The sequence below is a fragment of the Peromyscus californicus genome, unplaced genomic scaffold, assembly GCF_007827085.1.
Source record: "Peromyscus californicus insignis strain IS unplaced genomic scaffold, ASM782708v3 Scaffold_16__1_contigs__length_79575227, whole genome shotgun sequence".
NCBI lineage: Eukaryota > Metazoa > Chordata > Mammalia > Rodentia > Cricetidae > Peromyscus > Peromyscus californicus.
In genome coordinates, this window is record NW_026294458.1 from 60,118,775 (window position 1) to 60,132,073 (window position 13,299).

Sequence of the window (13,299 nt, forward strand, 5' to 3'; positions counted from 1 at the left end):
TGTTTATGTCATGTAAACATGGACTGGCCTTTATGTTTGTAAGTTGCATAAGCTGGCGACAGTGTCTTTAAAGCAGTGGTCTGAACTCTTACTCAGATCCTGATCAGCGGGTGCTGTGTAACTCTGCATATACCTTCTTTCAGCACTAGCCTGGAAGTACTGAGTTCAGACAAAGTGTAGAGCCTCTCATACTGCTATTCATATTATTCACAATGTGATTGTCAGCTGGCTATCAAAATTTGGGAAAGGTTCATTGGGAAGCAATGGGATTTGCGTAGCTATTCTCGGACATGGACAGGCATCTTTCTGTGGGTGGAACAGCAGTGATGGCATTGTGGCTAAGCACACTTGGGGTAGCAGCAGGAGTGGCCCTTGACATTTAGTGTGTGTGAGTGTCCCAGTACCCACTTTTATTCCTAATGGTGAAACAAGGAAAACTCATGTATGACTGAAAGCATGAGAATCAACTTAGACTTGGGGGGATCAACAGCTCTGGCATTTATCAGACCGGGAAGACAGATGGTCAAGCCAACTACAGACTTTAAAGCAAACATTGGTTTTCCCAAGGCCTTAGAGCAAAATGAAAATCATGGCTTACTGTTTGGCCAGCATTGCTCCCAGACCGACCCTGAAATACCCACCTTCACCAGGACACTAATTATTAATGGGCCCTCCATCCTGACAGTACCCACTCCATGTTTAGTCTCCAACTCTCCTATTCTTTTCTCAGAAATAGCTGTCCGAGAGCTGGTATCTGCTTTTTTGAGAATATTCCCCAATCCTTTACAGGTTTTTGCTTCTTGTGTAGTAGTGTTCCATACTTCCTTGGCTGTTCATTCTGATTCTATAGACTGCACACTTGTTCCTGATGAACTTGTCTAAGCAAGCTTTATAATTGTCTGTCCCCAAACTATAAAGTTCATCAGTACCTGAATGGGAAGTCACAGTTGTGTTATACTGATGCAGTGGAATAGTAATCAGCATTTAATGAAGACAATTACTCATACACACATAGTTTATTCTAAAAAAAAAAAAAAAAAAACAAAAACTTATGGAGTAAAAGACCAAAAAAGTACGTAATATTCTTCATTAGAGTCATGATTTCAGGAGGAAGACCTATGTCATATGATAGAAATCTAACTAGCCAGCCAGCTGGCCAGATTTTGAAGTAAGGCTGTCTGCAGCCATGAGTACCACTTAGTGGGTGTACAGTCAGCCTTTTGTATCCTTGGGTTTCGCATCCTCACGCTGAACCAACCATGAATCAAAAAATAGTTGGAAACATTTATGTTCATGGGATGTGCAGACTTTTAATGATTTTTCTCCAGTCATAATCATTATAACAACTAAGTATCATTTACATTGTAATAAGTATTTCAAGCAATCTATAGGTAATTTAAAGTCTTTCACAGGAGTAGGTTATGTGCAAAACTAAGTCATTTCATGTAAAACAGGTGAAAATCCTCCTGTTTTTACACCTGTAGAGCCCTGAAACCAGTTACCTACTAGAGTACTAAACAATGACTATACAGACACATTTGTTAAATTCATTTGACTAACATATATTTTTATTTCATTTGGTAAACCCATTTGACTAATGTATATTGATTTTACTTCATTTGTTTAAACCCATTTGACTAACATATATTACTTTCCCTTCATAAATGCCATGCCTCAATGAGGTGCAGAACGGTGCAATGCCACGGTGTTAGGCCAGAGTTGGGGTTAAGTTGCAGGTAATGAGATTAGCTGTCACTCTAGACTATTGCTCAGAGGTCTGAAAGATAACCTCCAATTTACTTTTTATGACTCTGCTGTCTGAATGGATTTGAATTCATGTAAATACCTAATGTTAAATGGTCTGCGCTGCACTAAAGTGGATTGTCCCAGTTATCCGCGTTATTAATAAGTACCCCGATTGTCCAGTCACGACACCTAGAGAGATATGACTTGGCACGTACTCACAGATGGCTGCATTTCAAGGACACAGAATAGGTAAGGAGTGGAGGCTAGCTTCCGGGAGCATCATCATCCAGCCTCATCTCCCTGCTTTTTTTGACATGCGCCTATGGAATGGCCGTGCCCAGAGCTGAGCTGCATCTGAGATGTCGCCAAACTTTATGCAGTGGCTGCTTGCCTGAGCTCATTACCTGTTTGTGTTTGCTAAAGCTGCGTAAACTGGTGTTGATAACATACCATTCATTCTCTGTGCCCTTGCCCATCCCGAGCCCCGCAGTGGCTGGTAAAGGAGTCAGTGGCTGTGCATCGTACTTTGTGCTTAAGGAATCCATTAGAAAATCAAACTCTGTTCTCTTAGATAAAGCTGCAATTGGTTTCCTTTTTGTACAGTTAAGCCTTCAGGTACAAGATGTTTCGTGGATGGATCCGAAGAGATTGGAAATGACTTCAAACTAAAATGTGAACCCAAAGAAGGTTCCCTTCCACTGCGGTATGAATGGCAAAAATTGTCAGACTCCCAGAAAATGCCTACTCCGTGGTTAGCAGGTACTGCTCCCGGCACAAAATGGTACCCGTGGGCCCCTGTTGGATTTAAACCTAGGAGAGTTTGTATGTGTGTGTTACATTTTAAATTCCCTGGTCTATGTAGAACGATCCAAATGACTATGAAAGTTATTCAGTATTTTATAATCACAACCAAGTGTCCTCAAAGAAGAAATATTTCTAGAAAGATTTCACCTTTAGGATATCGTAATTAGTTACTTTGGCACATCTTTTTTTAATGTGGAGAAATGTTCAGGGTCACAAATTAGTGGCAAAAGTGTCCAAGTGGAGTCTGCCTGGATTCTTACTATGTTACAGTAACTTACCCATGCAAGTTTAAACCAAACAACCTATGTGAAGTAACATGAGCTAAAAAGTTACACATTGGCTAAATGTAATCATGCATCTGATAACAGAACTGCAGTACAATGATGGACCAACCACCTTGCTTTAGCTGGGGCTGTGGCTGAGGGCTTGTGGTAACCATCAGCTTGCTTGTAGGGCCCGAGGGCTCATTGCATGAATCTGGAGATGTGGGTCTGCCTCCGGCAGTGTGCTTGCGCCCAGCATCGTCTGTCTTTGAACAGCTTTGTCAGACTTCTGTAAGGTTTATTAGCGTTATTAAAAACGGAAAGTACTACATCCTGTAAAAATAAATTTGCCCCCCCCCCCCCACTTCTTCCATAGAAATGACTTCCCCTGTTATATCTGTGAAAAATGCCAGTTCTGAGTATTCTGGGACATACAGTTGCACAGTCCAAAACAGAGTGGGCTCTGACCAGTGTATGCTACGTCTGGATGTTGTCCCTCGTAAGTGACTTCTTTCATCCACTTTGCTCCTCTCTCTCATCGCCTTGTTCAGTTTAGTCAGCGAGGGTGTATTGAAGGCAAGGGTGCTCACTTGGATTAGAACACTGTGGGTGTTTACTGGCCCCTCTTTCACGCAGAGGAAAAGACACTACACTTTATCAATGAGACCATCATTTTAGTAGCTAAATGTTGTCAAATCAGCTTTGGTACACTATTTAGCCATTAAAGAATGAGAAGCTCATAACACTTTCGTGTGCCAATCACGATGGCTTTGACTCAGATTTCATCCGTTTTTAAATTCTGGTGATCCAACATTCAAAAAAAGTATTTTTTTTACACATTTTTCTTCCTAGACAAAAGCCTTGCTGATCTGTCTTTTAAAAGTTAATATATGCAATGAAATGAGTCTATCTATATATGCCATACTTTCAGTACTAAGCCATGTGTTGTGGGTTTTCTTCCTCCTACTAATTCGGTTGAAATCTTCTAGCTTCAAATCGAGCCGGCACGATCGCAGGAGCCATCATAGGAACGCTGCTTGCTCTTGTGTTCATCGGGGCCATCCTCTTTTGCTGTCATAGAAAACGCAGAGAAGAGAAGTATGAAAAGGAAGTTCATCATGATATCAGGTAATTAAGTGGAAATAGATTGGACAGGTATATAAGAAATGATTACGTTTGTAAATGGCAGTTCTCGAAGCACTCAAATGAGCAATAGTATGAAAACTGAGTACAAACTTTGGTCCCTCCCCTCAAATTATTTCCAGGTATTCATGTTCAAGTGCATCCGTCCAACCACTATTCAAATTTTCTTAGCCTATTTTGAGAATCACGCAAAATGGTTGTCTCAGGAACACCTGGCCTTTCATGGGAAAATACTTGATTGTCATTAGTGACAGTGGTAGTTTGTGGAACTGGTAATGCAATTGTTTTTCTTCTCGCGACAGTCTCACCAAGTTGCCCAAACTGACCTTGAACTCATAATCCTTGTGTTCCTCTCTCCTAATTGTGGAGTCACAGGCACACACTACCACACATGGCTTATTTTCTTAAATATTCTAAACTGGTAGGTTTTAACTAGGATTATGCTTTAAAAAAATAACAGATGACGTAAGTAGATTAACCACCTGGAAATTGCTGTTGGGTCTGGAAGTTGGAGATTGGAGCACTTATTTTATGAAGATACACCCAACGTTATTCAGGTTTATAGTCTGTTCATTGCTTGATGAGAATTCTTAGCTATGAATTCTTAGGTTTTGAAAACAGAAATATATGGTTTCTAAAGTCTTAGAGGACTTTCCCAGGTAAAAGGAATTCTTTCTTTCCTTTGGGGATAGAAATTTATGTATATGTGTTAGTGCTTTATTAACTATTAATGCTATGGCTAACTATATAATCATTGATGCTAATATATGAAACTTTGAGATTCTGCCCTCATTAGACAAAACCATATGCATTGGTGCAAAAACCATAGTTCATTAACTGATTTTTATGCTTTGACCAAGATAATAATTTGGGACAGGTACATACATAATTAATGATGTTAGGGCCTGCTTTGCTCAATGTTTGAATTTTTGTGCTTACCCATGATGTGTAGCTTACATAGTTGTAGGTTTTTAGAAACTACAATGTGTTGGGGTCTTTGTTTTGCAGGGAAGATGTGCCGCCTCCGAAGAGTCGGACATCCACTGCCAGGAGCTACATTGGCAGCAACCACTCCTCCCTGGGATCCATGTCCCCTTCCAACATGGAGGGGTATTCCAAGACTCAGTATAACCAAGTCCCCAGTGAAGACTTTGAACGTGCTCCTCAGAGTCCAACTCTGGCACCCGCTAAGGTAGCTGCCCCTAATCTTAGTCGAATGGGAGCGGTTCCTGTGATGATTCCAGCACAAAGCAAGGATGGGTCTATAGTCTAGAACTCTCCATCTCCCTTTTCTGCTTTCCATGGTTCGTTTCTTCTCTTTATATATCAAAACTTATTCTAGTCTAAATTTTAACAGCAGCCCCAATACACACACACACACACACACACACACACACACACACACACACACAAAGACGTTAATAAGAAACTAAGAAACATGCTCCACAGATTTCTTGATTATAGTGAAACAGTAAAGACTTAATAGTAATGGCATTGACCATTAACAAGTTGATTTCAATGGGCATCTGATATTAAAAAAGACATGGCACTTTGAATATGATGTCATAAGTGAAGAAATTTGTGAATTTATATATATATACCAAATTGATACTTGAATCATCTGAAAATGGTACTTTGTGGTTTCTAACATCATTTTTAGGTTGTCTGTCTTATTTAGTTATGAACAATAGTATCCCCTAAATGTAAGAAACATCCATGGAAAAATGACTTAATGTTTGAATTTCTTTGTATAATCTCTCTGAGAATTCTAAGTATATTTGGGATATCTCTAAGAGTAGGTAACACTACAGTGTTTTAGAAATGACTAGTTTCATTTCTCAGTCATTCATAAACATTATGAAATGATTTCTTTCTTCTTTTTGTGTTTTCTTCTTAGATAGAGTCTTAGTATGTTATGTAACCTAGGCTGGCCTCAAATCATGATCCTTCTGCTTCAACTTCCTGAATGCTGGGATTACAAGTCTGTAGTACTATACTGGCTGTAGAACAGTGTAAGTATCTAACTGATAGACTGCAGAGGCAACAGGAAGTAGTAACCTTTTCTGTGCTATGGAAAAGCAGCACATTGGAGATTCAGCAGAAGGATTTGCTTCTGCTACACAAGGAGATGAAACCCTTGAGTGTATCTGGTGCCTCAGGGCCTGTGGACGTCTGCAAAACTCTTGACTAGACAGACTGAGGATTTAGGATTTGTCTGTCTACAACTAAACACTGGCCTTCCACTTTAGGTGATGTTTTTGCAATGAAAAAAAGGAAAAAAAGGACAACAAAAATGTTAATTTATTACCTGGCAGTTATAGATGAGAATTCTCAATTTATTGATTTTTAAATTTGTATTCTGTTTTGTGGCAGGCTGTACTGCACGTTTTATGTTGTAGGAATATGTATGCTAGCTAGGCTTACTATTGGGAGGACAGTTCCTGGAGGTTATTTTTCCCCAAGACTCAGTGAACAAATCTACTTGAGGCAAGTTAAATGTCTTCCACCAGCCCTGAATTCCAGACTTGGGCAATGTGCTTGCTGTCCTGTGGCCAAACTTGCCTCTCTATAGTTCTCACAAATCAAGTTTGATTCTTAGTTTTCTGAAAGTGACTTACTCTTAAAAGAAATTTAAAAAAGGAGTAAAGGGAATACTCCTATCTGCCAAATGTATTAAATATAGTTTTTGTAGAAGAAAGTGAATTTATTGTATTTCCCTTAAGATTGTGAGGGAGTGTGCGTAGAATATAACGAGCCAGCAGTTTCCTTATAGTAGATGCAGTCTGTAATAAAAGATGTCATTAACTCCAAAACCTTTCCCCTAGGGAATCGTTTTCTGTTAATCTCTTCAGGTGCTGCACTGGTAAATGCTACATTATCAATTAATGTTGGCATGCATTTACAATTAGGCAGAGTATTGTGTGTACATTTTAATGGTGAATTTAAGATGAATGTCCATGTAATGGATTTGTGTACAGTTTTACAATATTTGGAAGCATTTTGTAAAGTAGGTTTAAACCTCACATAAAATTACTTTTGATATTTGTGTTGATGTTTTCATCTGTGCCTTTTTGGGTAATTTGATTTCTACTATGACTTTCTGGTGCCTATGAGCTGACTATCACCTACTTGGAAGGTGCTTAGAGGTGAAGGTACTGTTTCCAAAAGCACATCACTGTGACTCCTCTCTACCCTTACAGTCTCAAGCTTGCCTCTTCTCCTCTACCCTTTTTTTGATGTCACTTGAGTGATACCATTGTTTATAAAGATTTAAAAAAAAAAAGATCACATGCCCTGTACTCTTTGACTGTGTTTCTGATTTATAACCATAGCCATGTTTGACTGTCAGATGTTTGGCATTTTTATAAGATGTAACAAGAATAAATTAGAATGTAAATTTTAATGATTTTTTACATAATGAAGATTATGCTAGGTAGAAACTACTATAGAAAGTAGATGTGTGTGACCTTTTCCTTTGCTCATACTTCGTATTTATTTAAAGGCAAACAAAACCTAGAGTATCTGAGTAAGTATTTCAGTCCAGATCTGTAGCAACTAAAATCTGAAAGACAAGCTTATTTAAAAAACAAAACAAAACAACTAAAAACTGGAAGAAAAAAAAAAGACCGATAGGATATAGAATTAGAGATACAGTTAAATTTTAGGCTTTGGTATGTAGCTATTCTCATTGTAAGTTTCAGTTTACCCAAAGCTCAGACAAGCACTAATAGTTTCCCAAACAATTCTCACTGATGATTGTAACTGAACCAGGGAGCAAGTATTTGTTCTAGAATTAACACTTGTAGTGGTCAACAGTTCAATAACTTTATTAATGCATTCTAACTAGAGCGCCAGTAACAGCCAGTGCCATACTGTGTCTTCAGAGCAGCCCCTTTTGATTCCACTTTATACTTGAGAGACTTAGAACCATATTTTAATGTTATCTGGGGTAATCTGGAGAGAGGACACTGGATTACATAGTCTACATAGTCTGTGCTTGCAATACAGAAATTTATGAGTATTGTTATTGATAATCTGACTGGTATTTTCCTGTTAGAAAGCCCTCCCTGCTGCTGCTGCTGCTGCTGCTGCTGCTCACAGTCTTGTATTGAGTTCCCTGACTAGTTATATAGATAAACCTTTCCTTAAATTTGAGTTATCTGCCAAGGATTTATTAGAATGGAAACACAGACTGGGTGTGTTTGGGGGGCAAGAGCCATATAGATTATGGAAATGCCTGTGATTATACGCATCTTTGATCCCAGAACTCTAGAAGTGCAGGAAGATCTTGGATTTGAGGCCAGTAGCCAGTTCAAAACAAGCCTGAGCTACACCGAGAGACCTAACACTTGGGGGTTGAACTCAGTGGTACAGTGTTTTGTCTCGAATGAGCTAAGACTGAGGTTTGAATCTGAATTCTTTTAAGACATGAATTTCAGATTGAGCCCTGGGAATTTAGAATTTAAGTGAAGAGGCAAGTAAACGTTTTGATTAAAAAGAACTCACTGCATGGAGTTGGCTATTCTTTAATGTGTGACTTACTAAATAACTACTGGCTCTGTGTACACAGCATGTAAATTTGAAGCTATGTGAATGTCATAGGTTTTCGTTTTTTTCCTAAAGTTTGTTTCACCTGTGTTTAGAGTGCTCTCAGCTGCCTTATTTCAGTGTGAAAAGAGAAAGTTCATTTTTTATGTGTTGAATGCTTTCAATGTGTCACTTGCAGAGTAGTGTGTAGAAAAATGCTGGCACAATTTTAAGTGGTTTGTGACATTGTATATTATATATGTACATATATCTTTATAACATCCTTGTGTTTCGTAGTATAAATGTTCTGGGCAAGTTTTAATATTTCAATTGCCTCTGGATATTCCAGCAATAAAGGCAACATGTTCTGCAATAGAATTTCTTCTTTGCCTACTTTGACACTAAAATTAAGACTGCATTTGAAAATATTACAGAAAGGGAATAATAATAATACATAAATTGGTGAATTGTGGTTATTTCTCCTTTTGGAAGGCCGACCATTTACCTTCCAGAATTTGACCCTAAGCTCTAAGATCAAACTTATAAAATGTATGTCCGAGTTTGTAGTTTAGAATCCAGATACCATCAGCGGGGCTGGGTGTTAGTTAGACACCAAAGGCTCTGGCAAAGACCAGCTCTGTGGTTTCTGCTAATTTGTTTAATGGCAAAGGTGTTGAGAGGACCCCAATTCACTGATTGACTTATTCTTGTCCCTAATTGTGAATTTTGGCAATAAATACAGTGGTACTAAGAATACTAATCTGACACCCCACATTTGCAAAGTGGAGTATGGGTAGTGTCATTTTCAGATTTTGTATTTCAAATTTCTGGCTTACATATCCAGTGATGCAGATTTTCAAGTTTGTAAGAACAATTTTGTTTAAAAACAGAAACTTGCTCTTAGTTTGTGACCTTGTGTACTTTTGAAATAAAATGAAGAAAGTAGTTCTCTGCCTTGTGTTGTGGCTTTATTTTGCTTTCACAGAAATCTACTAAAGCTTCAGTATGCTTTCCTTCCTGCTTTCCTTCATCAAGCCTCTTCCACCCTCATATCCCTTGAACAAGACTAAAGATTGCTATCATTATATATTAATCGACCATACATATATGCCACTCCAGATATGTATTTGTTTGCTAATACACAATGTTGAAGTTGAAGCTTCTGGAATCCTATAATTGTAGAAATAAACCCATGTTTTCAGATGAATTAAAAGTGTGTATAAATACATGCTAAACACAGACATGTTTTGGTCCCTTCCTGCTGCATTAAAAGGATCTCTTATATCAGCTATTTATAAACAAACTCTGCTCACAGATCTGGAGGCTGGGAAACCCAAGCCATAGCACCAGGAGAGTCTGAGGAGGGCTTGTTTTGTTGTGTCTTCCCAAGGTGGAATGGAGCAGAGGAGCTCATTCATGCCTTTCATAAGGACTTTCATTCCAATCAAGAGGGTGGAGCCCCACGACTGTCATTCTCCAAACTCTCACTTCCTATCACATTACCAGTGAGAATTCAATGTAAGAATTTCAGGAAAGCATAAACATTCAGATCACAGCAACAATCATCTCATGGCTTAAAGCTATTTTTACAGGCTTGAAAGGTTGATTTCAATGGGGCATTGAAGTTTCTGTAAAATTACATGTTGAGGAATAGTTTGGTTTATTTGCTAAGTTTTCTCAGCCTCAACACTGTCAACATTTTGGGAACTATCCCCATTATAGAATAGTAGTGGCCCCTACTCAGATGTCAAAAGTACCCTTGCCTCCACCTCAGTTGTTACAGTGAAGTGTCTTTAAACATTGTTGTTGACTCTGCACTCCCTAGGGAAGAAGGCTAATCAGGTCCACTTGCGAAGCAGTGGCTTATACTAAATGTGAAATTTTTTAGTGGAGCTAACATGAAGAGCATAGGATTACTGTTTGCTTCACTTAACTAGTTTCATGGTACCTTAAAGTGATGATAGTTACCTACTTCATGAGATGTCAGGTTTTAAAGAGAATTGGAATGATGAAAATTTTTGTATTCATCTTTGATATTTGAGATGCACAGAATTTCAAAGCCCATATAAAATAAAATGTTAAGTGAAACTATGGTGCATAATTGAATGCCTTTAATTTAGACCATATTTTAATCTTAATAATTCTAAAGATCATATGATATTCCTGGCTAATTGAGTAAAAGCCAAACTGACTAAACACTGAATGTAAAGTAACTTATTACTAAATTACAAAAAAGGTCTAGTATCTAAGGGCATAACTGAATATAATTTCAAAATGCAATAATGACATCAGTCAAAAGATCAGGTCAAGCCCAGAAACCAAGCTCAGGTTTAATTAATTTTGCTGGTGTTTCTGAAGTGGAAGTGAAATTACTTCAATGCCTTTTTAACATTGATAAGCATTTGTATAGAAAAGAAAGGTGCTGTCTTACGAAAACAGCAAAGAAATCCTCTCCTTGGTTGATTTAAAGAGCTAATGAAGACCTGAGGTATAACTGCTAGTCTAGGTAGCATGTTGGCTAGTTTTGATATCCTATTACTTTTTGGTATAAAAATCTATGGAGACCCACTAAGACACCTGAAACACACTTCTTAGACTTCAGTTTTTAAAATACATTATAGTACCATGTCAGTTGCCTTTCAAGTCTTTAAATGACTGGTCTTCTGAAAGTAGTTATTTACAAGTGATTTCTCTATGTGCACTTGTACCTGTTGCTAGGCCTTCCTTCCATAACAAACTACCACAAATGATGAGGCCTAAGTAAGACTTAAGGGCCAGTCAACATGGTGGCAGGGATGGCTCCCTCTGCAAGCTGTGAGATGGATGGTTCCAGGCATCCATCCTTGGCTTTTGTCCATGGGGCTTTTTTCCCCGATTCTCTTCACATTCTTTCTTCTGTAAATACCTGTCTCTGTCCATATTTCCTTTTTTTTTCATTTGTTTTTCAAGACGGCGTTTCTCTGTGTGTAGCTCTGGCTGTCCTGGAACTAGCTCTGTAAGACCAGGCTGGCCTTAAAACTGAGATTCACCTGCCCCTGCCTCCTGAATGCTGAGAGTATTTGCATGCATCACCATCGTCCTTTTTATTCTGGGACATCAATCATACTGCATTTACACCTACCAAAGACCTCATCTGAAGTAACTATTGTGTGTTTTCAACCAGCTCCCAACTCATACTGTAAGGGTTAAGTTTCCTCATAGGAATTTGGAGTGGTAGGGACAGTTCAGCTCATAGTGATGATTGCAAACTACAAAGGAGGGCCCTAAAAAAAAATCAAAATTGATCCAGAATATCTGCCTAGAGGATTTTCTGTTTAATATACAGTGATTTTGTTTTTGTGTTTTAGAAAGGATTTCTCCTTGTAGCTCTGTCTGTCCTGGAACTCTCCATAGACCAGGCTGGCCTTGAACTCAAGAGATCTGCTTGCTTCTGCCTCCTGAGTGCACAGATAAAAAGTGTGCAACACCACCACCTGACTTTAATTTAATATAAACAAAAAGTGATACCTCACTTGCCTCATCCTTTCTCCAGAGTCTAATATCTTAAAAAAAATATGAAATGGTAATACTCTGTTTAAACTTACGTGCTCATCAAGTGAAAAGTAGATGAACTGCAAATTAATTTGTCTTTATGAATGACTTTTTTTCAGGGAAGCAGAATTAAAAGTTTTTACGTTAAGGATAACTGGGTCTGAATAGTTTTCTTTATATTTTTTAGTACTTGAAAAGGTGGTATGCAAGAGATAAGTGTAAACACCTTCACCAGTGTTTGTTTCTATTCCCAGTTTGTCAAAAAGCTGCACTTTAAATTCTATTAGTTTATGAATAGGTTATTCAAAGAACCAAACTGAAAAGCCTAAGTATATAATGGAATGTATGATCAGTTTGTTCCCTTCCAGGAATATTCTATACATATAAAGGTACTAATTTATGTGTTTTAAAGCACATCCTGTTTATCTTTAAAAGTTTGCAGTGCCAGGATTGGTCACAAGGGAGGAAGGACTAGGTTTTAGGTTGGAGCAACTGAGTGGAAAAGTGAAGTGGGACAGAAAACTGAAGACTAACATTTGAATGTGTTGAGAGACAGCTCTGTTACAGGGATAAAGCACATGAAGAGTGTTTGTTTTTTAATTTAGGTAAAATGGTAACTGAGTTATATACCTGGACCAAAACATAAAATCAGTACTATTATAGACAAAAAGTTGGCAGCATATAACCATGACAGACAACATAGAGGGAAAAGGTGGCAGTTACAACCTTGACTTGTCAATGTTGGAAGTGAGGTTATGGAATTGTGTTTTGAACCCATTGAATGCAAGGAATTTACTTGAATAGGGAACTGGAAATGGTGAAACCCCTAAGTTTATCTGGAGCATGAGAATGCTAGATTGGAGATAAAAGGTTGGGATTTAAGAGCATGTGTGTGTTGGTGATCACATTTAAATGAAGATGAGGGAGCAAACCCTGTAGGTCCTACAGTCTAATAGGAAGCAGGGAAATGAGAGAGTGTGTGTGTATGTGTGAGTGTGTGTATGACCGAGTCGGTATTTAGGATCCAGTGCTATCAGCCAGTGTAAACGATAGGAAAGAAAATAAAAACAAAAACAGATATCACACTTCTCAGAGCTGAATGCACCTTTACATCAAAATGTGCGAGAGAACAGATTCTCTGTAGTCTAGATGTAGGTAATTTACAACTGCCCCAATTTTCTTCGTAGTAAGCCACTGCTGTATGTGTTCCACCACAGTGTTTCTCAGTTTATCTTTAGGTTCCTCAAGCTGCTGCATTTTCTACCTTGAGCAGTTTTATGGAATC

General features: G+C 38.2%; 1 protein-coding gene across 2 annotated transcripts in view; it reads left to right on the top strand.

The window, feature by feature from the left end:
- Cxadr (CXADR Ig-like cell adhesion molecule) overlaps positions 1-13,299 on the top strand; it is a 52,490-nt gene that overhangs the window by 32,824 nt on the left and 6,367 nt on the right. The window contains exons 4-7 of one of the 2 annotated variants that reach the window (XM_052741029.1): positions 2,350-2,505; positions 3,190-3,312; positions 3,803-3,941; positions 4,965-5,148. In XM_052741029.1, the coding sequence (XP_052596989.1) occupies positions 2,350-2,505; positions 3,190-3,312; positions 3,803-3,941; positions 4,965-5,148 (602 nt within the window). Of the gene's footprint in view, positions 1-2,349; positions 2,506-3,189; positions 3,313-3,802; positions 3,942-4,964; positions 9,429-13,299 lie in introns of those variants that run through there. The other variant, XM_052741028.1, reaches the window with a different exon arrangement.